The sequence below is a fragment of the Pseudoliparis swirei genome, chromosome 14 (assembly GCF_029220125.1).
Source record: "Pseudoliparis swirei isolate HS2019 ecotype Mariana Trench chromosome 14, NWPU_hadal_v1, whole genome shotgun sequence".
Classification (NCBI taxonomy): domain Eukaryota; kingdom Metazoa; phylum Chordata; class Actinopteri; order Perciformes; family Liparidae; genus Pseudoliparis; species Pseudoliparis swirei.
This window is the reverse complement of record NC_079401.1, coordinates 4,672,633-4,699,294: the sequence shown is the minus strand read 5'-3', so window position 1 is coordinate 4,699,294 and position 26,662 is coordinate 4,672,633. Positions and strand designations below refer to the sequence as shown.

The 26,662-nt window shown below is 46.5% G+C and overlaps 1 protein-coding gene across 3 annotated transcripts in view; it reads left to right on the top strand.

The window, feature by feature from the left end:
- The first annotated feature begins 80 nt into the window (after positions 1 to 80).
- LOC130204581 (gamma-aminobutyric acid receptor subunit gamma-3) overlaps positions 81 to 26,662 on the top strand; it is a 52,872-nt gene continuing 26,290 nt past the window's right edge. For 2 of the 3 annotated variants that reach the window (XM_056431412.1, XM_056431411.1), the window contains exons 1-3: positions 81 to 312; positions 724 to 878; positions 12,711 to 12,778. In XM_056431412.1, coding sequence (XP_056287387.1) covers positions 260 to 312; positions 724 to 878; positions 12,711 to 12,778 — 276 coding nt within the window. In that variant the 5' untranslated portion in view covers positions 81 to 259. Of the gene's footprint in view, positions 313 to 723; positions 879 to 12,710; positions 12,779 to 26,662 lie in introns of those variants that run through there. The other variant, XM_056431413.1, reaches the window with a different exon arrangement.

The window sequence follows — 26,662 nt, the reverse complement described above, 5'->3', positions numbered from 1 at the left end:
GTGCGGAGCTCGGAGGTATCGAGGAGGGGAGGGAGGGGAAGGTGGGGGGGAGAGAGAGAGAGACCGCCGTGTGGGTCGAAGATGACACGCAGAAGAAAGTGTGTGGGCGGATGAGGAAGTTCAGAGCCCGGATTGATGGTCACACACCTTTACTGTACTGGCACTTTATCGCAGCGGCGGCAGCAGCATCGCCGGATCTCCGTTACACCGATTTATTTGTTCCCTGTGATCCGGAGGGGGGAGATCCACGCATGGAAAAATGACAATCAAGTCCGGGGTCATCCTCTTCATACTTCTGGCGCAAGGTGCTCGGTGAGTCGGATTTGTGCCTCTTTTAAAAAAATATGTATTTGTATGTGCATGATCAACAGCTGCATGGGAGATGTTTCTTTGAAGCTGTACAAGTTCACATGTTTACTCTGCGCTGGGGGGGGGGGGGGGGGTTAACGCATTGTATGTGAAGGAGTCTGGCTGCATGTGGTGTTTTTTTAAACATTTTTCTTCGAAGGGCTTTCCCTGAACACACACACACGCACGCAAGACTGCTGTGCCCACACACACACACCAATGCATTCGAATACAAGCAGCATACGCAACTGCGACGAAGTTGTGTGTGTTTATTATGACAATGGTGTTTATTAAAAGAGGGGCGCAGCAGCGCATCAACAGGATTAACGAACCCCCCATCCTCCCCCCTTTTGTCCCCCCCCCCCCTCCCCCCAGTTCTGATCCACTGGATTATGGCGCCGACGACGAGGATCCCAACGACGCCAGTGTCAACCAGATGCTGGTCCCCAGGTCGCACCACGAGGACGCCACGCGCATCCTCAACAATTTGCTGAAGGAATACGACAAGACGCTGCGGCCGGACATCGGAGGTTAGAGTCGGGTCCCATCGGCGGGTTGTAGAGCTCGTGTGTGGGGGGAGAAGCACACCTCGGTGTAGTCGTGGGTCCGCGGTGCTGTCCGTGCACCAGAGAACGTTTGTTTTTTGTGTGTTTTTAAATTATATATTTTTTAATATAGTTTACAGGTTTTTGAGATGAGCTGTACTCACTGAAAAAACGTGATCACCTCGAGTCTTGACCTTTGAGCGGCCCACTGGCCCTGTAGGGATCAGCATCTCACTCACGCGGTCCGGTCCACGGCTGAATGCCTTGAGTTGTGTCTCAAAGTCCAACATGGGACTTAAAAAATGACGCCTTGTTTTTATTTCAGACCATTTTTTGGATTAAAAGGACAGATTTACGAGTTGAATAGGTTTCATACTCGCTGGAGCAACTTAATTTAAAGGGTAAAGTTAATTCAAATTGGCTACTTAGTGGAGGTAGAGCTCAGATCCATTTCTTAAACAGAGCTACGATAAACGTGTGTTTTCAAAGCAGAACTTCTAATTCAGTTTGATCACAATGTGAATAAATACTCATCTTGTTTCTTCCCCTCTCGTTAGCTTGAATACTTTCATATTTAAACATAAATTATGCAGTGACTTCATACCAAATCAACCCCGGTTGACCCCTGTCTTTTGATCGGTCGCTCTGAGAGTACCTTCTAGTGGAGGTGAAGTGCCTCCAAAGGTCAGCCATCGGCACAGCGCTGTGAGTAACCGTGGTGACGATGACCCATCATGCATTGCATTTAGCATCGCTCTTCGATGTAGTATGGCTTCCACACAGTTATGGAGACGATTTAAATGCAGTCTGTGCTGTTTTGGTTGTTCATGAACGTACTGAACGAGTTAAAGAGGGACGTGAGAAGCATCCGTGGAGGTCCGATGAGTATTTGACTTGGTGAACAAAACAAAGAGCGAACGTTGCATCTACTGTAAAAGTAAGTAAAACTTATAAAGATGACATTGCAGCATTACATTGTTAATGTGGTTGCAGCGATGTGCTCGTGGCATTTTATTGTTGTAGCTGGTTTAAACTACATGTATCTACAAAGAGGTGTGGTTTAGTTAAGTGGTTTAGGGTCCACCCCCCCCCCCCCCCCCTAAAGAGGGTCACCAGATACATCTGGAAGTTGTGAGATGATTTATAGATGTGAATATATTTGATTATTTCCATTCACAAACTGGACCTGTGGATTTGAAGTCATATTAAGGCTTATTAAGGCTTATTAAGGTTTATTAAGGTTTCTTAGGGCTTATTAAAGCTTACTAAGGTTTATTAAGGCTTATTAAGGTTTATTAAGGCTTATTGAGGCTTACTAAGGTTTATTAAGGCTTATTAAGGTTTATTAAGGCTTATTAAGGTTTATTAAGGCTTACTAAGGTTTATTAAGGCTTATTAAGGCTTATTAAGGTTTATTAAAGCTTACTAAGGTTTATTAAAGCTTACTAAGGTTTATTAAGGCTTACTAAGGTTTATTAAGGCTTATTAAGGTTTATTAAGGCTTAATCCTCCGGCTCTGTTTTCACGTGCTCGGTTCAGTCGGGGTAGTGGTTGGGGGGGGGGGGGGATCTCCCTCCAGCACCGTTCTCATAATTAAGGATGAAAGTTGCATGAGATCCAGTCGACGGACCCCCAGCGTCGTCCTTGAAATGTTAATGTCGCAGCAGGATAATGTGAGGCGGCGGAAACACACGCATGTATATCAATACGCTGCTGAAAATAGTCCCCAACAAATGCTGTATTGAATGCTGTTTGAGTAACATTTCCTGAACACCGACAAGCACGCAAAATAGTTTACTGTGATTGCAATGAAGTTCAAATATTGGACAATAAAGAGTTTTACACTTCATACATTTTCAAAACGATAGTGTGCAACCGGTGCAAAACTAAATTAGTGCAGATGTGCCTGTCAAGTTGTATTAGTATTCATATGGCTGCAATAAGCCTGCTCTCCACTCTATTTTTAAACAGGCTTGATACGGCCACTCAATTCCTGCTCAATGTTGAGCTCTTGTTTTAAACGCCAATAATCCTGGCATTTCCTCCTGCGCCACACGTGTAATACCACTGCGCCCCACTAGAGGGCCGGCCGTATAACCGTACCCAACAAGCAGTGACTACTTTTAAAGTATTCAGACCCCTTTAAAATGTTCACTCTTTGTTTTATTGCAGCCATTTGCTAAAATCAAAAAAGTTCATTTTATTTCTCATGAATGTTCACTCAGCACCCCATCTGGACAGAAAAAAACAGACATGTAGAAATGTTTGCAAATTTATTAAAAAAGAAAAACTGAAATACCACATGGTCATAAGTATATTGGTTTGCTTTTTGTTCATAAGATGAGTGGTTTCCTGGCGTGTAAACACAACGTGAGTGTGTGTATTTGTGTGTATGAGTGTGTGTGTGTGTGTGTGTGTGTGTGTGCGTATAAAGAGCAGGTCTCTGAGTCAGATGAGAGCCAGGTGTTTGTCAGAAGCAGAACCCAAAGCTGCTCAGTCGTGATTGGCTAGCAGCCGTTTCCTGCTGCTCTCTCATTCTCTTTCCGTCAGTTTCTCTGTCTCCCTCACTCAATCACCTCTCTTTTGTTGTAAATATTCAGGTCCTTTTACCCGGGTGAAATTAGAAAAAAACATTGTAAAAATATGAATCACAAATGTGAATTAAAAGGATAATTAGCAGCTTTTCCACCTCATCTCCGTCCTCGTTGTTTCTGTAGTGTGTGCTGTCTCCAGGGTGAGGATGATAAATCTGTTTTTCTTCCGGTGACATAATGTCGATGTATTTTTGACTTTGGGGAATTCTCTTTAGTTTCTGTTCAGTTTTTTTTACGTCGAGTTTACAAAGCAATCAAGTGCGAAGGTGTGAGATTGCATTTTCCTGATTTTAGGTGTAAGAATAGGACGACATTTTGTGATTTCATTTTCTTTCTTTATTGGAAGTTGTAATATAAAAAAGAAACTCCCTGCTCTCTCACAAAGCATCCTGGTACGTATGCCGGCACGACTTCGCAGCCGGAGAAATTAGTGTTCGGTCAATAAAACACCCACGAGAATTCACTTCCATGGTGGACTACATGTACCATAACGATATATATATATATATATATATATATGTATACATATATCTGTATATATACATTTGTATATATATGTATATTTACATTTGTATATATATTTATATATGTATATATATATATTCCCTTCCATTTTTTTCCCATATATATTTCATTCCATTCCATTTTTGGAATGGAATATATTTATATATATATATATATATATTAATATATATGTATATATAGAATCTTCTGAGGCATCAATATTATAGTGAAACTGTTTCATGACCTAAAAGTTTTTCCTAGTAGTTTTTCCTTGTAGTCGTACTATGTATTCTAGCCATGACGGGCTGAATGACATTTGATATGTTTGTTGTTAACTTCTTTTAGAAGAGGTTTGACATCCTGACTCCTGATGGGATGATTGCTAATTGTTTTTTAAAAGTCTGCACTCTTTGTTTGGGGTAATTTCTTGAACCCTTCCCAAAATTGGAGCTTTTCCACTGCAGTTTCTCTCTCCACCTCCGACTCAGACCCAGAAGATGGGTGTCTTTGAGGCGCACTTGGTCCTGACGGGCCTCGTCTCCTTGATCCTCACTGAGATGACATTTGGCACAGCGGTGACGCCTTCGCCGGCTGAAAGGACGAGCCTCCGCCAAGCCTCCTCCATATTTCAAATCCAGTGACATTTCATTTGACGAAGAGGAAGTTTAGATCCCGGCCAACGCCTCGCGAGGTCTTACGTAGCCAGGTTAGCCGAGCTGACAATCGCCTGCGGGAGGGAGGTGCTGGCACACACACACACACACACACACACACACACACACACACACACACACTCCATGGTGATTTAGCATATCCCCCTATAACACTTTCGGAATCCTGATGGAACATTTGAGATCGATCGAATCCTTTACAGCCAATCAAATGCCACGTGACTCTGACTTCAGCCAATGACGGAGCTTGGTTTTTCCAAAACCAGCTTTTCTTCTTCACGGTTGATATCAAGTCGGCCACAACAGTACACGGCTTCGTGTCACGTCGCCACGGCGATGTCTGTCCGTGTGCTGGAAGGCATTGTGATCGTAATCACTTCCAGATTAGACGATCTCATTATATTTATTTCAATTTATTTTTGTTGTTGTCGTATGCCCGCCTCCGTTATTCACAAGAAAGAAAGGAAACACGCCACGACCGGATTGTTAGCTTCTCCTCAAAAGTTTAATTCATCTCCAAAGAGGTTGTCGAGCGCCGTAAAGCGTGGCGCTTTAGAGCAGAGGGGCTGACGGTGAAGTGCATTAAGGAGTCATAAGACCAAGCGGGGTCCAGATCATGGCTGACACGTCTTATCCCTGTGAGCTCGAACCATTTCATCGATTCCCATCTGTGTCTCCTATGTCCACTCCACTGCCTCCAGAGCACGGGTGGATTTGGGGGGGGGGGGGGCTTTGAAAACGAGGAAAGGAAAAGGGCGGCTTGCACCTGTGCTGCTTCTGTTTCTAATTAAGCTGAGCTATTCAGCGGAGAACAAATCCCAGCGAGCGTTTTGTTGGAGCTGTTTTTTGGGCGAGAATATTTATTCACGATTGCGCCAGATTTGACGGAGCGTTGAAAAATCCCTAAATTAACAACAAAGAAATGCAGTGAAACGAATTACATATGCACTAAATGTGTCATCGTTGAATAAAAGCTTTGTTTCTATGACTGAATTAGTTGTTTTCCATTCAGCGTGGCGGCTGTAAAGCGTGGCTTGTGATTGGTTGGAAGTTGTGAGTCAACTTTAATAACCCGGACAGTTTAACTGGACACTAAGGCCGCAGGTGTTGGGGTTTGTGTTGTGTGTGTGTGTGTGTGTGTTTCATTTGATTATCACCCAATACATTCATACATAAAAATGAAACTCGTTTAACAATATCTATTGTATTTCACTTTGTTACCTTCGCATTGAAAATGCAGAAGGTTATGTTTTGATCGCCGTGTATTTATTTATTTATTTATTTATTTGTATGCGTGTTATTCGCATAACACAAAAAGTTTGAAACCGAATCGCATGACATTTGGTGGGATGATTGGTTATTATCCGGGGACCATTTGATTAGATTTTGGGATCAATCGGGTCAAGGTTATGGAAAGGTCAAAATCTTCTTTTTACCATAGCACGGTCAATTTGTATTGGCATGCAACTAATGCCACCATGTTCATAATTCAATGCCCAATCTTGTGATATGCGAAGGTATGCGCTCTACCGAGTGCCCGTTCTAGTTTATATATTTTTTTGCATGTTGACCTTTTAAATCCTCCATAAGATTTAACTTACGGGGGGGGCGGTCCTCGACATGATGAGCCTGTTCAGTATCCGGCGGTTTCCATTATTGCGGCAGCACCAGGGGAGCAAAATATGCAAAGTTCATTATTTACCTGACGGACACAAAGTCTAATTAAATCCAAAATGTGTCTCGCCGTGACGACCGGCTCCGACTTTTGAGTTGCTCTAGCGTTCAGTTTCTTCCCCCATAAAAGACATTGACGCGTCGGCAGATGTCCAAAGCCTATTTGCATAATACAAACAAATAAAAATAACTGTTTTTGAGCACTAAAATCCTCTCTCAGAAATGACTTCCAATTCACTCAGTTCAGTAACTAATGGCTGAATGCGACTCCTCCAGCAGCGTGAGCATTAGAGCTGTTTGCTTTAACGGACATTCAATTGTGAGATTTCCCCCCCCCACCCCACACACACACACACACACATCTTATACAGCGGTATTGTTGCCCGGTGTGATTGCCTGTTGGCGATTCATAAGCACTGAGACCTTTCCCGTGGCCTGGTTCTCATTAAACCTCCGAGGGAACACACATACCTTCTCTTCCCAGATCTATTGGATTGGATTCAGGGAGCTGAATACAAGTCCTCCCCCCCACACACACACACACACACACGGACGGTCAATATATATCCGATGGAAACATCTTTTCATTTAGACTCGCATTACTTTTTCCAACACCTCACAATGTGATTTTTTTTCTCTCTCCCAGTTCACATCCATTTTCTTTTCACGCTGCAGTGAGTGTCGTGGCGCTGGTGTTAATAACTTGCCGTACAGGTTCAGGCACAGAGGGTAGAGCCCCTCTACTGGGACTGCTGGGTTCGCTCGGGTTTGTTAAACGAGGCCGTAACTTTTATTATTATGTTATTAACTGTAATCGGATGCTTTCGTGCCACTGCGGGGCTTGTCGTGTAGAGGTCAGGAGGTCAGGTGATCAAACGGGAGGCATCACCTGCGTGTGAGGGACTCCTCTTTCCCAGGAGTTTGGTGACTGCAGCTGACGCCCCGGCTTGTCCTGTTGGAGTGTGTGTGTGTGTGTGTGGGGGGTCATCCGAACTGTACAGATGTGGGTCAAATATAATTTGTAGCCTCCGCATCTCCCTGCTTACAAAGAACCAGATGGCTTCTGCCTGCCGACCGCGAGTTATTTAAACATTTCTTTTGAGACATAAATTGTGTCGTCGGTGGATTACTTCATAGGAAAATGTATTGCAATTTTATATTATAAAGAAGACACAGTGGCCACTTCAGTTAATTATTCTGATCTTTTATTTCATTACAACGGCTCTGTCATAAATTCCACTTTTTACACAATTGTGTTCCGTTGTTATGGACATTGTCTGGAAAGAGTTATATATTTATAAAAGAGGTCATAGTATCTGGGCTACCTTATATTGAGAAGCGTCTACATTATTTTTTGTACTTTTCATTTACATCGACGAAGGAGGCAGACTATTAGTGACATCTCTGAATGAAGTGGCATGTTTCCATTTATTACATTTCATGAAGTGCAAATCTGAATGGACATTTTTTTAATTATCCAGATGAGGTGGGCTGACTGTGCTTCAAATGTTATGCAAATTCAACCATTATCTCACAAGCCCATTAGATCAATTTCATTAAAAGTTAGTGAGAGATTCTTCTGTATATGAGTTCTTCGGTCTTTTTTTCTTTCTTCTTTCTTCTTCTTGGCCGTTTTGACATTTTTCAGCAATCAGCCATGTGTGTGTTTGTGTGTGTGTGTGTGTGTGTGTGTGTGTGTGTGTGTGTGTGTGTGTGTGTGTGTGTGTGTGTGTGTGTGTGTGTGTGTGTGTGTGTGTGTGTGTGTGTGTGTGTGTGTGTGTGTTTGTGTGTGTGTGTGTGTGTGTGTGTGTGTGTGTGTGAGCTTTGAAAATGTCCAGCGCCAAAGCAGAGAGCGGCTTATTAGGGAAATCATTTAAACTACCTCTCAAAACACACCTGTTTACACTGGCACTTGGTTAATTTAAATATCCTATGTCCTGCTTTTTATCTTCTCTGCTTATTTATTTTTATTGCACCATCTTTTACTGTGTATTTGCTCTTTTAACTGAAATGTTTTGGCCCCTTTTATTGCCAAATTTGTTTGAATAGATCCCTTTACTGCACTTTGTGACACTTAGTTTGCGATAAATAAATAAATAAATAAACTTTACTTCCACTGTGCCCCAACATCAGACCCATTACCTCTCACTTCACAGCGAGGAGTCCTTCACACAGCTCGAGTTCACCCGGTCGGCTTTACACTTGGCCGGTGTAGAGACGGCTTTCTAGAGTTTTAGACCACCGCCATTGCCTTTTGTGTCTGCCGTGCCAAAAGAGAGTTCAGGGAGTCCAGTTATAAAAAAAAACCCAACTGCTGCCTGGCCTACTTGTGATCACCGCTAGGGGGCTGACACCAGAGAGCTGACACAGATACATTCCTGTCGTCAGCCCGTAGAGGCACTTGTGTTTTATGTTTTGAATCGATAGCTAATTATGACTTTAGCAATTTAATTTCTGCATTCTTTTATTTCCGATGAATTTTCTGTTAAAGTGTGCATAAAAGCTGGAGGAGTAGAGCTGCCGAGCCAACGGCATTGTGGGCCGCAGGGCTGTTGCACACACGAGGTCATGTATGACATCACGTGTTGTTTCTGTGGATGGGAGTATGAAGTGAAGGATGTCTGCAGATTCATTCTTTGTGGATCCATAAGCAACTTGAACTTCCTGACCCACACCAGTGGGAGGAGAGTTGCTGTGTCCTAACGAGCAGACTGCAGCTGGACCTGGAATCACCCAAACGCGCCGGAGACGGTCAAGATATCGGACCGGCTTTATGGATCCAATGCTCTTCTACATTTTGAGTCAACTTTAAATGAATTCGGCAACTTTTGCCCCCGGTTTCGTTCACAAAATTTCGAGAACGGAGCATTTTGGATCCACCGGCGCTCTGATTCGCACTTTCGGCCGACTTCGTCTCCATAGCAACAGCAGCCGAGGCTTTCGTGTAAGTATTGTGTTCCAGGGTGTTCGCCACGGCTCAACGATTCAAAGACACAAAGACGAGGGCCTCGCTTCTAAACGAGAGACACTGAGGTGACGTTCCTCTCCGGCAGTTTGTCTCATGGTTCACAGGAAGCGGATGTTTCTATGGCCGTCGTATCTAATGAAGCTGATGCCAAACAGTCAGACACACCATTTCACACCATGCTGCCGTACGTTACCTGGACATGTCAAGTCGACTCAGCTTTTGCTTTGGTTGCGTTTGCTCAAATGTCACACACACACTTCCAGGGAGACTGGACTGTCGTTATTCCCTCGTGAAGTGATTACTGTAACTGGGTCGAGCCGACTGTCTAAAACAGTTTGCTTTACGTGTCATCCTCTACCTTCATTATCCCCCGTGGTGAAAAATGAGGACAATTTCCCTCGGGTTGTCCCGGTTTCTGAATGCTGCTGCTAAGCTGAAACACATCAGCTTTCCAGCCCATGCTTCCACTCCCGCGGTCCATTAAATTGTCTAAGTTTCCTCTGCAAATAGGTCCCAGAGGTGGGACACTGTCACCGCGGATCCCTCCAGGTGTTTTTTTCCACCCCATAATCCCCAAAAGAAACTGCAGATGAGTTGGACTAGTCTGCATTCCCAAAAGCGTGCATCTTGTTTATCGCCGTCTGAGACTGGCGGCGTGTCTCAGGGTTTTCCCGCTGCATGCTCAAATACCGGCCCCCCGGTTTCCCCCACGTGAACAACGAAGGCCTCTGGATTGGACATTTTGATTGTGTCGCGTGGTCCCAACCGGACAACGAGGATTGGATTCTCATCGTGAGTTTATGATGCAAGAATGTCTTCTTGCATCATAATCTGTTGGTGACCACCAGGCTCTTTTCACCGGCCACGGCTGTATGTTAGGATACAGATTCACAAGAGAACGTGTCTGCGGGCGCCCCACGAGGCCAGCCGAGAAATAGTAATCGCAATAATATTTTTTTCAGAAGCGCATCTGCATTGTTGTCCCTCGTCGTCCGGTCGGCGGAGCGGAAACATGCCGCCGGGAAACGAATCGAAGCCTCCCTCCCGGCGGGGCGTCGCGAAACCCAAACCGGTTTCATCCGTGGGCGCGGCGCGGCGGGACCCTGGAGATGCGACACGCACACGTGTACACGCCGATTCTGCTTTTTCACACCGCGCGGCGTGACCGGGGAGACGATTTAACGACGTCGTAACAAGGCTGCAATATCAGCGAACCGTTAAGAGCCGTTAAAATGAGGGTATCGTGGGTCATGGATTCACTAAGGAGCCCCGCCCCCCCCCTCCCCCTTCCCCTCAACATGCGCCAGCTAACATTATTAGTTCATATCGTTTAGGGCTGTTAATTAATGCAGCGCTGTCTGTAGATTGAGGAATAGATTCCAATTAAAGTCGCTGTTCCTTCAGTTGTTTTTTCACCTTCCTGTTAACCGGCTTTTGTGCCAAGAAGATTCACTCGAGGGCATTTGTTCGTTTTCTCAGCGACGCCCCGCTTCGTATTCACACCTGGAAGCCGCGCCGTAAAAAAACATGCGGACTTCATCTCGTTGAATGGCGAGCAGCTTTACCGATGGAGGTCGGGGGTCAAACTCACCGCTCACACTCGCCTTGTCTGCAGGGACGGAGGAGTTTAAACATGCAGCGTTTAACATCGATGTGTCGGGGGAATCTTGTTTGTGTAACTCTTAAAATTTGAGGATTTTACCACTGTTTTTTTCCCTTCTGCTTCGAGTGGATCTGTAAAGTATCTTGAGTGTGCCTGAAGAACGGCACCCTGGAGTGGACTTGGTTTTTTCCCCCCAACGAGAATCCCCGCTTCCCACGGAGACTAAATATATTATTTTTGACAGTGCAGCAACTCACAGCGGAACGTCTGACCTTCTGCCTGCAAAAAAATGACAGTAAAAGGCGACTCGCCCTCCTCATCGTCACCCACTTTCCCCACCGGGCACGTTCAAATCCAAGGTCACAAACAGCAACGACACAAGGCTGTGACACAGAGACGCTCGACCTCCTCTAGATGCTGCAACAGAAGCCTTGTTAGAGAGAGGGGGAGAGAGAGAGGGAGAGAGAGAGAGATGGAGAGAGAGAGGGAGAGACGGAGAGAGAGAGAGAGAGAGGGAGAGAGAGATGGAGAGAGAGAGAGAGAGAGAGAGAGAGAGAGAGAGAGAGAGAGAGAGATGGAGAGAGAGAGAGAGGAGAGAGAGGAGAGAGAGAGAGAGGAGAGAGAGAGGAGAGAGAGAGAGAGAGGAGAGAGAGAGGAGAGAGAGAGAGGAGAGAGAGGGAGAGAGAGAGGAGAGAGAGGAGAGAGAGAGAGGAGAAAGGAGAGAGAGAGGAGAGAGAGAGAGAGAGAGATGGAGAGGGAGAGAGAGAGAGGGATGGAGAGGGAGAGAGAGAGATGGAGAGGGAGAGACGTAGAGAGAGAGATGGAGAGGGAGGGAGCGAGAGGGAGAGAGAGAGAGGGATGGAGAGAGGGAGAGAGAGAGAGATGGAGAGGGAGGGAGCGAGAGGGAGAGAGAGAGAGAGATGGAGAGGGAGGGAGCGAGAGGGAGAGAGAGAGAGAGATGGAGAGGGAGGGAGAGAGAGAGAGGGATGGAGAGAGGGAGAGGGAGGGAGCGAGAGATGGAGAGGGAGGGAGCGAGAGAGAGAGACCAATATTGTGGCCATGGTGGCCCCCACCACGTTAACGCCCCCAAACAGCTGTGTGTGTGTGGGGGGGGGGGGGGTCATTAGATTTAAAGGGGCAGTGAGAAAAGAAAAAACCACCTCTGTCTTGCTGCGTGTCAAAAACATCATGAGGTGTGTTCTGGTACGTCGTGTGTCCTCTGAGAACGTGTTCGGTGACCCAGACGTCAGAGAACACAGCGTGTTGTGTGGTTGCGTCCTCAAAACCCGCAGAGCGCTAAACCCGTTTTCTCTTTTCCTGTAATGAAGCAGAACAAAGACGCAGCGTTGAGGTCTGGTACCGGTTCAACGTGTCCGTCGCTCCATTTTTGTGAAATCCTTTTTTTACAAATTTCTTCCAGGAATCAAATGCAAGATCAGCGCAGACCCTACAAACATCTCTGGAAATGCTATTAATCGCCATGGTAACGCGGTAACAGCTCCAGGAAGCACAGTGCAGCCTTCTCTGATTTCCAAAATACATCTTGTCTTGGTGGTGGTGGGGAGGGGGGAGTGAGTGTGTGTGTGTGGGGGGGGTGGGGCTCATTGTATTGGTTAAGGCGACTGAGAGACGAAAAAACATTGTTTTAAACTTGATTATTGTATTGATTGTTTGCTCTGGACACGCGTAACAGCATGAAAACAGACACATGACACATACGACAGAACGATGTCGTGTTTAGATGTGCCACGAACAACGTGTGCAGCCTCCGCCACTCACTCTCCTCCCTTCTGCCTTTTTCAGTGAAGCCCACAGTCATCGATGTGGGCATATACGTCAACAGCATCGGGCCTGTGTCATCCATCGATATGGTGAGTTAACGACTTCTCTCCGTGCCTCACACACACACACACACACACGTGTATCCTCCGAGCATCGTCCTACGTGAATGCCTCGCATCAGAGCGACGAAGACGAGCAGAGGAGGAGACTTTCTCTGAGGCCCGGGCGTGGAGAAACTGCGTTTTCTTTTTTCTTTAATTGGCCACGCAGATGGTGAGGTGGTGAACTGAAGTCAGATTGTTTAATGAAGCCTCTCAAAAGGGGATCGTTTGGGTCTCTGAAAACAATCCATTCCACTTTAAGTGCACGCGATGTTTAGATTATGTCTATGTTTCAGAGGGGGACAGGAAGCCAGCAGACTGCAGGCGTACGGACGCCATATTGCGGCACATATGCGCATATATACATTTAGTATGGATCCTACTAATAAGGTATATGGATCGTTGCATATTTAACTATATACGGCCTGATCAGACGTCATAAAACATGAAATGCTGAAAGTAAAAGCTGTATGTGCGGGGGTGAGAACAAAGCAACTCAAGGCGTAAGGGTCAGTTTGGCCTTCAGTGAAATGCCTTTAGACTAAATGCAGCCGCTGTCAACACACTCGCACAATGTACATATCTTCTGCTTGGAAAAACATTATTAATGTGTTGCTTTGAAAACGCGAAATGAGTAAGACGTGATAATGAAAGCGTACGTCTCTGAACTCACCATATCACCAGATGTTGAGTTGTGACAGTTGCCTGGCAACAATAAAAATATATAAAAGCAATTTAGCCTTCTTTTTTTTTTTTTTTACTGTCAACATCTGCTCACTCAGAATTAAATTACCCAAAGAGAGATGAATTAGTGCGTCAATGTGCTGCACTCATTTATGTGCAGCGTCTTTATTGTGATTTTCCAGAAATGAATTGATCAAATAAAAATATGTTTAAAAGTTAATGTCTACCAGTAAGTAAGAGCATGTTCACAAAGAGCTTTGCCACAATGGAATTTATTTCCCTGATGCCAGGTCATTGCCATGCAGCCATTTAGCATAATGCATTTAGTAATCCTTTTAAAGTGAAATTGGGTAAATTAAATTTTGGATGCAAAATGGTGTAGAAGTTGTTTTTGTACTCTAGACTCAGAGGAGCCAACAAGAGATGCACAGTCACTTTGTAGTCCCCTCTTTGTGGTTGTAGTTTCCTGACGTATTATAAATCCATTCACATGAGAGAGAGAGACCGAAAGAGAGAGAGATGATCTAACTGAGACGTACATGGGACATAACTCTGCTGCTCTTGAAGCTGGTGAACCACGCGGCGGCTGCTTCTGTGTTTGGCGCTCAGCCAGGACACATTCGGGCAAAATCAGGGTAGGAAATGTACATATTTGAACCTTTGTTCAAAAATAATAAATATACTCATGTAGGCTCACATAAGCGATTGTCATTAAAGTGGCAATAATACGACTATCAAGCAGTAGTCTACAGATTAAAAGTGTTTTTAACTGAAAAAAAACAGAAAACATAAATCAGACAATCATACTAGATGTTATTCTTATTTCTTTCTGGTTATTTATTGTTGTTATATTTTTTTTCAACAATTATTATTATTTTTTTTTTTCATTTAAAATTAGATTTATTGATTTTGTTGTTGTGTGTACCTGTCTAGTATAGGCAATACAGATAGGACACGCAATAAAGAACAATAAAATTATATTAAACTATCATAATTATTGGAGGGAATACTGGGGGCATTTTTTGCCCCTCTCCTCGTGATGTCAGGGGCAACATTATATTTCTTAGGGTGCAGTTTTTCCCTGTGGGATCTCTGCACTTTTCCTGGTATCCTAAATGAATTCTATGGCTTGCACCATGTTAAAGGACTCAAAGCCGACCAGAATGCACCTGCCCATGCTCATGCGGCTTCTGAAAATAGAACATCAAAGCCGCCGCGTGGTCCGCTGGGTATGTTTCAAACCACGCGATGAGGTAATTTATGAGAGTTGAAGTAGGTCGACTCTGATGCGTTCACACTCGAAGCCTAGTGCGGGTCACGAGAGCCGATCATGACCCATCTCTGTTGTCAGGAGCAACCTCCAGGGGTCTGGAGACTGGACGCCGTCTTGTTTTCCTGGTTTTAGTCCAACAGGACGTAAAAGCACGAGTACTTATGGACCATAACTCTTTAAGGCTGCATGCATTTGGATGAAAAGCATCTTTAATTTCAAAGCAGTCCCTTTTTTCCGAAACATTTGGTCTATTCCAGGACGTCCTTGTTCCCTATTCATAACTGGAACCATGCAAATCATGTTGATTCTAGCATTCATTTCAAGTGAGAAAAATCTCCTCATTTTACACTTTACTTTAGTCTTTAAATCATGAAGGCTCTTTGTCTGTTGTGTCGAAATTGCTGCAAACGTGGCTTCTGCAACACACACACACACACACGAGACTAGGAGTGCTGGAGTCGTAGTGTATCAACTCCTCCCTGCAGTGGGTCAGTGAGCCATGGCCGGGCTCGGCTCGCCAGACATCCGAGAGATTGTCCTCCGTGTCACCGCTGATTGGCCTCACCCCGTCAGGGTCGGTGGACGCCGGTCTGGGGTGTGTGAGTCATCGGCCCGAGCCCCCCCTTGTATCTCGCTGTGTGTCTTCCCCTTTCATCCATTTCTGTCCAGAATCGTTCCAACGCAAGAGGAGACATTATTCCCTCCGCGTGGACTGACTCGGCCTCGTTATGTCGTCCCGCGTTCACACTCGTCCTCTCGCTTGAGTCCGACCCGTCACGTGACATTCAGCGCCTGAACTTCTCGGGTATTCGTCCCATTGTGTGTGAGAGAGCGAGAGAGAGGGACAGAGAGAGAGAGAGAGAGAGTCTTCCCCATGAAAAACCAGGTCAAATCCCAAGGGTGCATCGGATGCATCATCCATATTGATCACGCACACACACACACACACACACACACACACACACACACACACACACACACACACACTCTAGTCGGCCATACTCCGTGGCGCTTCTCATCCACCTTTTGCTCCAAAAACACATGATTATCTTTCCTTGTTTGCTCCGGGGCGGTAATGGCCACCGGCTGCGGTGATGCAATGCCGAAATGATACCGATAGTGATTGGAGATGCACCGTGATGAATGGTCCGAGTGATTTTAAACGGCATTAGCGGCGTTGAATTCAGGCGAAAGCGCCGGCCTTTCACGTCTGCTGCTTGGGCGACTCCGATAGCGATGCCGGTAAATCACCAGACAAAGACGGACACGGACGCTGTGTCGCCGGCGAGTGGGCGGCGGCTTGAATTTACCGCTCCAGTATTGAGGATGCCAGTGCGCGTCAACCGAGCCAAGAAATGATTAGTGCCACTTGCTCTGTCCATGAGAATATAGTGATTATGTGAAACCGAGCGGAAGCCATGACTTCCCGTTAGAAAGGAAGTCGTCCATTGCAACGCCGGTGAAATCCCCCCCCCTCCCCCTAGATGAAGAGCACGTGTGAAGGTAGATGAAGAGCACGTGAAGGTAGATGAAGAGCACGCATGAGCTTTGTGAGCTTTCTGATCACTTTGGCCTCCTGAGATCCTTTCTTTCTTTCTTTTTTTCGTTCTGCTCTTCTTTTCTTTGTAGCTTGAGGCGCCGATGACGAGGACCAAAACTCCCTTTCATTTATTCTTTTCACAAATCCCGACGCTCATCCGCATTGGAGCTCAAGGTCGAATGAAAGCGAACCGAATAAGAAGACGTCTCGACGACGAACGCGTGTCCATAATTACGAGAGAAGAGACAAAGAAGAGGACGTGATTATTATTGTCGTCGGCGTGCCGTCGATTGAGCTCGGCCCTTTTGTCTTCTTCAAAGTATTATCAGTGAGCCGGAACGCGAAGCAGGTCACGGCACTGCAAAGCCCAACTTTTAATGTGCGGTCGAGTGCCGTCCGTATACCGCACTTAAAAAGTACAAATAAAAGCATTTCACGGCTTCACGTGGGCAAGTAATCAACACTTTAATTATCTCTTCAGTTGCTTTTGTGTTCGGGACAATGGCAGCATGGGTGCTGTCGATTTTTTAAATTCAGTCTTTTGTTTTTATTTCACTACAAAAAAAATCTAAAGTGCAGCCTCTTCGCAGTAATCACCACTTTGGTCCCGTCTGAAATATTTATAACAATACAGCCGTGTGCAGGAGCCGATATCCATGATGATTAGCACCTGACTTTTTTTAGAAAAGTTGTACTATTGCATTGTTAGTCAAGTAGTTCAAAGCTTTATTCGCATAGTAGTGGATTGAAATGTCCCTAAATGGTTTTGTTAGCATGCTAACGTTAGCCTTTAGCTGAGAGTACAGGTCTCACGGAGCTGCTGGAATGACCGTGGACTCTTTGTCTTTAGTTTTCTTTTTTTCTTTCTGTTGAGTAATTAAAGAAAAATGACAGCCAGGCGCATATCTGAACCCACGAAGGTCGTTTCTCTGTTTTGGACGTCAGGGAAAAGGTGACCGTCGAGTGGAGGAGAGAAACAAAGAAGAAAAGTGTCGTCGGTGCAAAGTGATGTGATTATTAAAGCCCTTCCTGTTTGCTCTTGGCCTGCGACCAGAGCGGCATTTTGTTCATTTATTTGATCGCGCTCCTCTCGAGCTCCAACTCTTCACCTCCTCTAACGGGAGACGGTTCTCGAGTCTAATTTTGGCAGACAGCTTGACTCGCTGGCGTCTCAATCAGCGGTGATGGGACGCTCTGCATCCTGCAGCTCCGCTCGAGTGATTACGGTTAAGACAGGTGTGCTTTTTCTGTGCATAAAAGCCTGCTTTAAAGTACATTTCATCAACGCTCAATGCGCGCACGGAGCACCGTGTGTCTGAGAACCCTCGAATCACGCATTCTCACGTGTATTCCCGCGTCGTCCATCCCTGTGAGTTCGGGTTCCTCGTCAAATAGACTCCTGTAGTACCGGAGATACGGAGTCGAAGGCGGAGTATTCAGGATCGAATTCCAATCTTTAATATCCATCCAGGAAGAGAACCTTAATAACACAACTGCCTAGCATAGCGAGTTAGCAGGAATGCCATGCATCAACCCCTGTGTTACCACTTAATCAGTCCGTGTGGCAACACTATTCCTAAAGGTGAATTATGTTACATTACGTGTCACCACACAAGCCCCCCCAGAATTCACACATAAACAAAATCTGCGTGGCGGGGAGGAACAACACGCCGACCACAACGACTCCTAATAACTGGAGTTGGTAAAGCGACTCCTGCCTGTGCGGTCCCCGTAAGAGGAGGGACCGGAACAACAGGTCTAGCACCCGTGACAGGAGTCAAAGCTGGGGGGCGGCCCCTTCTCGGCGGCCTAGCGAGCACCACCGGTTGGCCCAAGTCCAAATGAGCAGCCTTCACCCGATCGACCGAGATGTGCTCCGCCTTGCCACCCAGGTCGACCACCAGGTGCTTATCCCCGTGCTCCAAGACCCTGAAAGGTCCATCATAAGGAGGCTGCAGGGGACCTCTGTGTGCGTCGTGGCGGATAAAAACGTGCCCAGCCGAGCGTAGATCATGGACATGGCGAAGGTGAGCGGCTTGTGGTCGACAAACGCCGTGAACTCACGGCCCTCCAGCAAGAAACGGAAGTGCCGCACGGCCAAATAAAGACCCATGAGTTCACGGTCAAAAGCGCTGTACCTGCGTTCTCTGGGCGTAAGTTGGCGGCTGAAAAAGGCGAGCGGTTGCCAAGCGCCCTCCACCCACTGTTCGTGCACCGCGCCGACCGCGTAGTCCGACGCATCTGTAGTGATAGAGATGGGTGCCGTGGGTGATGGGTGTGCCAACAAAGCCGCCTGCGCCAACGCGGCCTTGACCTCAGTAAAAGCCCCCTCCGTTTCCACCGTCCAGTCGATCGCCTGGACGGGGGTCTTGCCTTTCAAAGCCTCATACAGCGGCCGCATGATGTGGGCAGCTCGGGCGATAAAACGGTGATAGAAAGTCACCATCCCCAGGAACTCCCGTAGCGACCGGACTGTGAGCGGGCGAGGAAAAGCCGCGACAGCCTCCACCTTCGCCGGCAGGGGTGTCGCACCGCCGTCTGTGACGCGGTGTCCGAGGAAGTCAATGGCAGACAGCCCGAACTGGCACTTTGCAGGATTAATGATTAATCCATGATCGCTGAGCCGCGTGAAAAGGGCACGGAGGTGGGACAGGTGCTCTTCCACCGAAGCGCTGGCGGCAGTATGTCGTCCAGGTACACAAACACGAACGGCAGGTCGTAGCACAGAATCCATCAGGCGCTGGAATGTCTGAGCGGCGTTTTGAGCCCAAAAGGCATCTGCAGGAGCTCATAAAGCCCAAAAGGCGTACTCGCCGCCATCTTGGGAAGGTCTAGAGGTTGCATGGGCACCTGGTGGTATCCACGCACCAGGTCCACTTTGAAAACACCTTTGCGCCGCCAGATGCGCGAAAAGTCTTGTATGTGCGGCACGGATAGCGGTCGGGCGAGTGGCGTCATTGAGCCGACGATAGTCCCGACGGGCGGAATCCGCCGTTCGGCTTGGGAACGACGTGCAGCAGAGGCCCAAGGGCTGTCGGAGCGGCGGACGATGCCCAGGCGCCCATAGTCGAAAACTCCGCCTCGCCACAGCCAGCTTAGAAGGGTTCAACCGCCGGGCCCTGGCGTGAACAGGAGGACCCCCCGTCGTGACGTGGTGCTCCACGCCATGCTTGGTAGTGAGTGCAGAAAAGGTGGGTAACGACAGGTCTGGAAACTCAGCCAAAAGTTTAAGAAAAATGTCTGACCCTGACAGCGAGCTCGACAGTCCGTCGTACGCTGCGCTGCCGAGTGTGCACACCAGGGAGGAAAACGTCAAGGCGTCAACCAAGCGTTTATTTTTAACGTCCACTAACAGTCCATGGGCACAACAAAAATCTGCCCCAAGCAGGGGAAAAGAAATGTCCGCTGTCACAAACTCCCAGCTGAAACGCTGACCCCCGATGCACAAACACATAGGCCGCACGCCGTATGTGCGAATGGGGCCGCCATTAGCCGTCGTCAACCGCGGACCATGCTCTCCACGAGCGACGTCCTCCCTCGACGCAGGAACTACACTCCGCTGGGCACCCGTGTCACACAGAAAAAGGGTCTTCGAAATGCTGTCGTTGATGAAAAGGAGCCTGCCCGTGCCGCCCACGCTCACGGCCACTACTGAGCGCGGGCCCCTCCGTTTCCCGGAGGTTTGTAGCTGCATGGAGCGATGCACTTCTTTGCCTTTGTCCCGAAACGTGCGTGGTAAAAGCACTGTCCGGTGTCTCCACGCTGATTAGACATAGCCGCCTCCGGCCTCCGCCACGCCGTCCTGCCTGTAAACGGGCGCCCGGCCACAGCTAACGCCCGCCTCAGGCTCTCGTGCCGCCAGGAAAAAGCGGTCCGCCTCCTCAGCCAAGGCGCGGGGGTCTGTGATGGCCGTGTTGGCCAGCTCCGTCCGGACCCGGGGTGGCAAGCGGCGCAGGAAAACCTCCATGAACAATATCTGGGGATCTTCCCCCCCTAGCAGATTCAGCATTTTCTCCATGAGATGAGACGGTCTGCTGTCCCCCAGGCTCTGAATGTCAAGAATCTGGCGTGCTCTCTCCTTAGCAGATAAGCTAAATGTCTTAAGGAGGAGCTCTTTAATCGCCTCGTATTTGCCCTGTAGCGGGGGAGCAGCGATGAATCCCACCAACCTGGACGATGTGGAACTTCCCAGCGCCGTTACCACCAGGTAGTATTTTGCGTCCCCGTCACGGACCTGACGGCAGGCGAAGTGTGCCTCCACGTGGGCAAACCATGCCTCCGCCGCATGCTCCCAAAACTCCGGCAACTTTACATAAACATCACGCTCTGCCATGTTCACTAAGTTTCTGGAAACTTTCCTAGAAACGTCAGGGTCACCACTGTAGTACCGGAGATACGGAGTCGGAGGCGGAGTATTCAGGATCGAATTCCAATCTTTAATATCCATCCAGGAAGAGAACCTTAACAACACAACTGCCTAGCATAGCGAATTAGCAGGAATGCCATGCATCAACCCCTGTGTTACCACTTAATCAGTCCGTGTGGCAACACTATTCCTAAAGGTGAATTATGTTACATTACGTGTCACCACACTACTCTAATTTTCTTTGTAGCTTGAGGCGCCGATGACGAGGACCAAAACTCCCTTTCATTTATTCTTTTCACAAATCCTGACGCTCATCCGCATTGGAGCTCAAGGTCGAATGAAAGCGAACCGAATAAGAAGACGTCTCAACGACGAACGCGTGTCCATAATTACGAGAGAAGAGACAAAGAAGAGGACGTGATTATTATTGTCGTCGGCGTGCCGTCGATTGAGCTCGGCCCTTTTGTCTTCTTCAAAGTATTATCAGTGAGCCGGAACGCGAAGCAGGTCACGGCACTGCAAAGCCCAACTTTTAATGTGCGGTCGAGTGCCGTCCGTATACCGCACTTAAAAAGTACAAATAAAAGCATTTCACGGCTTCCCGTGGGCAAGTAATCAACACTTTAATTATCTCTTCAGTTGCTTTTGTGTTCGGGACAATGGCAGCATGGGTGCTGTCGATTTTTTAAATTCAGTCTTTTGTTTTTATTTCACTACAAAAAAAATCTAAAGTGAAGCCTCTTCGCAGTAATCACCACTTTGGTCCCGTCTGAAATATTTATAACAATACAGCCGTGTGCAGGAGCCGATATCCATGATGATTAGCACCTGACTTTTTTTTAGAAAAGTTGTACTATTGCATTGTTAGTCAAGTAGTTCAAAGCTTTATTCGCATAGTAGTGGATTGAAATGTCCCTAAATGGTTTTGTTAGCATGCTCACGTTAGCCTTTAGCTGAGAGTACAGGTCTCACGGAGCTGCTGGAATGACTGTGGACTCTTTGTCTTTAGTTTTCTTTTTTTTCTTTCTGTTGAGTGATTAAAGAAAAATGACAGCCAGGCGCATATCTGAACCCACGAAGGTCGTTTCTCTGTTTTGGACGTCAGGGAAAAGGTGACCGTCGAGTGGAGGAGAGAAACAAAGAAGAAAAGTGTCGTCGGTGCAAAGTGATGTGATTATAAAAGCCCTTCCTGTTCGCTCTTGGCCTGCGACCAGAGCGGCATTTTGTTCATTTATTTGATCGCGCTCCTCTCGAGCTCCAACTCTTCACCTCCTCTAACGGGAGACGGTTCTCGAGTCTAATTTTGGCAGACAGCTTGACTCGCTGGCGTCTCAATCAGCGGTGATGGGACGCTCTGCATCCTGCAGCTCCGCTCGAGTGATTACGGTTAAGACAGGTGTGCTTTTTCTGTGCATAAAGCCTGCTTTAAAGTACATTTCATCACCGCTCAATGCGCGCACGGAGCACCGTGTGCCTGAGAACCCTCGAATCACGCATTCTCACGTGTATTCCCGCGTCGTCCATCCCTGTGAGTTCGGGTTCCTCGTCAAATAGACTCAACTTGTTCAGGCACTTAAAACCTCGTCGGAATGGAAGAAAGTCCGCGGCAGCAACAGGGGATGGACTCGTCGTGAATAATTGAATCCTTGTAGATTGACGAATATTTTAAACCCCCACTCTGAAAAAACAGATGAAGCTATTTCTGTGTAAGGGGACACTTACAAGGTACACAAACACGGTTCACCCCAACTGAGACGGGCTGGACTCTATCTGGATAAGTACAGTGGGGAGAATACTTATGACCACGTGATATTTCAGTTTTTCTTTTTTTAATAAATGTGCAAACATTTCTACATGTCTGTTTTTTTCTGTCAAGATGGGGTGCCGAGTGCACATTAATGAGAAATAAAATGTTTTTTTGATTTTAGAAAATGGCTGCAATGAAAGAAAGAGTGGACATCTTAAAGAGGTCTGAATACTTTCCGTGTAAAGATAAACCAAGCGAGGGATGTTCTTTATTTAAAGGCGGTGGTTTGGTGCCACGTAGTTTCACTGCTATTCAGGTGACGATCACAATCCCAGAGAAGTTTGCAGGTGATTTCTTTTCATCCAGTGTGTGGCTTTCGTGTGGGCAACACACATCAAAGAAAGAGAGTCTTCGTCATGAATAGCAACATTTTCCTCCCTCGGCGTGTTCTTTACATTTCTGCTCAATATCTGCCGCTCGCTCTCGCTTCATTCGAGGCTGAGTGTGTGTGTGTGTGTGTGTGTGTGTGTGTGTGTGTGTCGTGGAGCACTTTGCAGTATCCGGGGGTGAAAGAGTTTGTTTGATTCCAGGGTACAGCTATTTTTTTATTTGATTTGACCTTCATTAATCCAGCGAATAACACATATTGAAACTAACTGCTGTTCATTGATTATAGTTCAGCTTTCAACACCATAGTCCCCTCCAGACTGGCCGGCAAGCTGATTGAGCTGGGACTGAACACCCCCCTGTGTGCTTGGATCCTGGACTTCCTGACCGCCAGGCCACAGGTGGTCAGGGTGGGCAGACACACCTCCAAATCCCTCACCCTGAACACAGGATCCCCCCAGGGTTGCGTCCTCAGCCCCCTACTGTACTCCCTGTACACACATGACTGTGTGGCCAGGTTCAGCTCCAACACCATCATCAAGTTTGCGGATGACACAGTGGTGGTGGGCCTGATCTCCGACAACGGCGAGAAGGCCTACCTGGAGGAAGTTGCTGATCTGTCACTCTGGTGCCAGGACAACAGCCTCATCATGAAGTGGATGGCAACTAAGGAGCTGATTGTGGACTTTAGGAGGGTACAACAACAGAGGACGTACTCACCACTGGGGATTAACGGACTACTGTGGAGAGGGTGGCGGGTATAAATACCTGGGAGTCCACATCACCGAGGATCTGACATGGTCAACAAACACAGACACTCTGGTGAGAAAGGCAAGGCAGCGCCTCTACCACCTCAGGCAGCTGAGGAAATTTAAAGTTTCCCAGAGGATCCTTCAGTCCTTCTACTCTGGAGCTGTAGAGGCGTCCTGACAGGAAGCATCACAGCCTGGTTTGGCAACTGCTCCGCTCAGGACAGGAAGGCTCTGCAGAGAGTAGTGCGTTCGGCTGAGCGCACTATTGGAACTACACTCCCACCCTGCAGGACTTGTACACCAGGAGGTGCAGAACCAGAGCCGGCAGGATCATGAAGGATCCTCACCACCCCAACAACAGACTGTTTCAGCTGCTGCGGTCAGGCAGGCGCCTCCGTAGTCACGCTGCAAGAACAGAGAGACTGAGACGGAGTTTCTTTCCTCAGGCCATCAGGATTGTGAACTCCGACCTCACCAGGACCCCCACATAGACCCACACAACTGCCCCTCTTAGGCACACACACACACACACACACACACACACTTACTGTAAATATTGTGTTGTTTTTTATTTGTAAATAGTGTGTACTTGTTGCCCTTGCACATTCCTGCTGAGCATTGCCACTTTCATTTCACTGCACACCCTGTGTGTGTATGTGACAAATAAAACATCTTGAATCTTGAATTAAAAGAGTCAAGGAAATGTCTCCTATCTCAGTTGATTGATGAGGTTGTCAGCAAGTGTGGCTTCCAAACTTTGAGTTTCCTCTTGCACTGACGAACCCCTTTCAGATTAATAAATATCAAACTCGCCTTTTTTCATTAGTTCCACGCCACATTTTTGGCAATTTCCACTTCAGGGTCTCCTCGGCTCTCATAGATGTTCCACAACTCTTTTTAGACAAAAGTAAAAGCTCTGGAGAGAAAAAACCCGCATTTCACACCATCTCGCCATAAACGGTTATGAAGTGAGCACAGTGCATGCAGCCTTCTCCCAGCGCTTCAATTATTTTAGTTTAGGTTCAGCCGGATGTCGGCCTGTCGGCGTGACCGTGGGCGAGCTTCCTGACGGGAAAGAGAGCGTGTGTGCTCTAAAGAGATGACAATCGATCTAAATCATTGTTAAAGTAGTTTGTTAACCTCATTGCGTCATATAGATTTTTTATTTTCAGTCAGATTACCATTTTGATGGTATTTCAGATGCACTCGGATCTCACTTTGCTCTGCAGGGTTTCAAGGATGTGACAAAAGAAAATAAAGAGCTCGGATGAGTTTGACATTTCATTAAAATCTCCAGTTGTTATTTATTTTTTAAAAAAAATCTATGAACACGTTCTATTTTGACGCTTTTGTTTTTTTACCCGTCATCTCCGAGTCTTCACTTCAACCGGTTCACTTCACTGACGTGTGTGTGTGTGTGTCTAGACAGAGAGAGCAGACTAGGCAACGTGATAATAAATGTCACCATAACATCAACGTGTACTCGTGAAAGATCAGGTCTTATCAATACGCCGATCTTTAATAATTTAGCATGACATAAAGACACGCCAAAGGCCCTCTCTTGAGCCAGTGTTTTTGTTCTTTTGATTCAGTTTATTTTACATAGCCCAAATTTGCCTCGTTAACATAGTTGGTTTAAATGGTTTCTCCTGAGCCAATCACACGCTTGGTTTTTTGCCGACAGGGCCTCAAGTTGTTAACAGTCCTCGTTCATTGTGTAGACTTTGTCTTTCTATTCGGAGAAATACAAAAAAACGATTATTGTGTTTATTTCCCCCACCTGGACCTGTACGCTCTGTACCACACACACACACACACACACACACTACAGACGAGGTGTGTGTGTTTGGGGACCAGCTTTTGTACCTTTTTTGCCATGCTTGACCTTCAGTGACGTGACTCATTTAGGTGCAGGGAAAGTGAAGATTCCCAAGGAAAGGTTATCTGATTGCGGCGCAGAAGGTCGCCGTTCTCCGCCTCTCGCGCCAAGACGGCCGACACAAGTCGAGACTCTGGGAGTTGAAATGGCATTTAGTGCATTCAGTCACATCCTCTGAGGTCGAACACATTAATGCAATTCAAAATGTCTTTCCCCGGAACATAAATGTCATAAATGATCTTTTTAAAAGGGGTCGGCCCTGTTCTCGGGGAGGGCTCTTAGACAGCGACCCTCCTGCTCACAAAAACATAACCTTTGGATTCAAAATCTAATCTCTATGCTTGTTTTATGGTTTTCAGAAACATATAATTTCTATCTTATAATAGGAACTTTATAACTCATATAGAATCTAAAAATAAGCACTCCAAACTATGATAGGGATGCTTTATATGCTTTTTATGTTATGTTAACCTTTTAAGCACCAAGCTATTTTTAGGCCTCTGCTCTGAAAAGTGCATGCCAAAACTAAAAGGCTGTATCTCTGCAACCACTAGGGCTACTTTAATCATTTTTACATTTTGACGTTTTAAAAAATGTTTTTCTTTTGTTCAGATGTGTACATATCAGTCTATATGTTACTGGGTCAGAGTAAATGAAGATGGCACACAGATAAAATATTAAAATGTCAAGTCTGAATTGAAAAAAAGCACTTCCATGGTGATTATATGTTGGGAATGAGGCAGTTGAAAGGTTTAAAACTATCTCAAATCAAACTAAAATATGTTAACATTCTCCCTGCAAAGTTTGACTTTGAGAAAAGTAAAGAAGAACAAAGTTAGAGAGGTTTTACAGAGAATTCAGACGAGGTCTCCAATTTTGGCCAATTTTGATTTGAATTTCTCATGTAACAAACCATATATTTCACTTCTATGTTACTCATGATGTTCAATATATCCAAATACAACATTTTACAACTTTTGAAGAAAAGAAAACAAATAATATTTTTTTAATTGGACGGGACTTACTTGAATGTGATTTTGAGAGTCGGCTGATTTTAATTTGCTAACTACAGGTTCACAAATCTCTTTCTTTTTTTTCGTCTCTGTATTCGCTCGGCCAGCACGTTTCCTCTTAAATCTTTTCCGGTCGTCGTGATTACCCCTCATCACGCCGACCCTCGTCCACTTCACATCCCACCGTTTCCCCTCTTATCTAATCCCTCTTTTGCCTCCCCCTCCTTTTTCC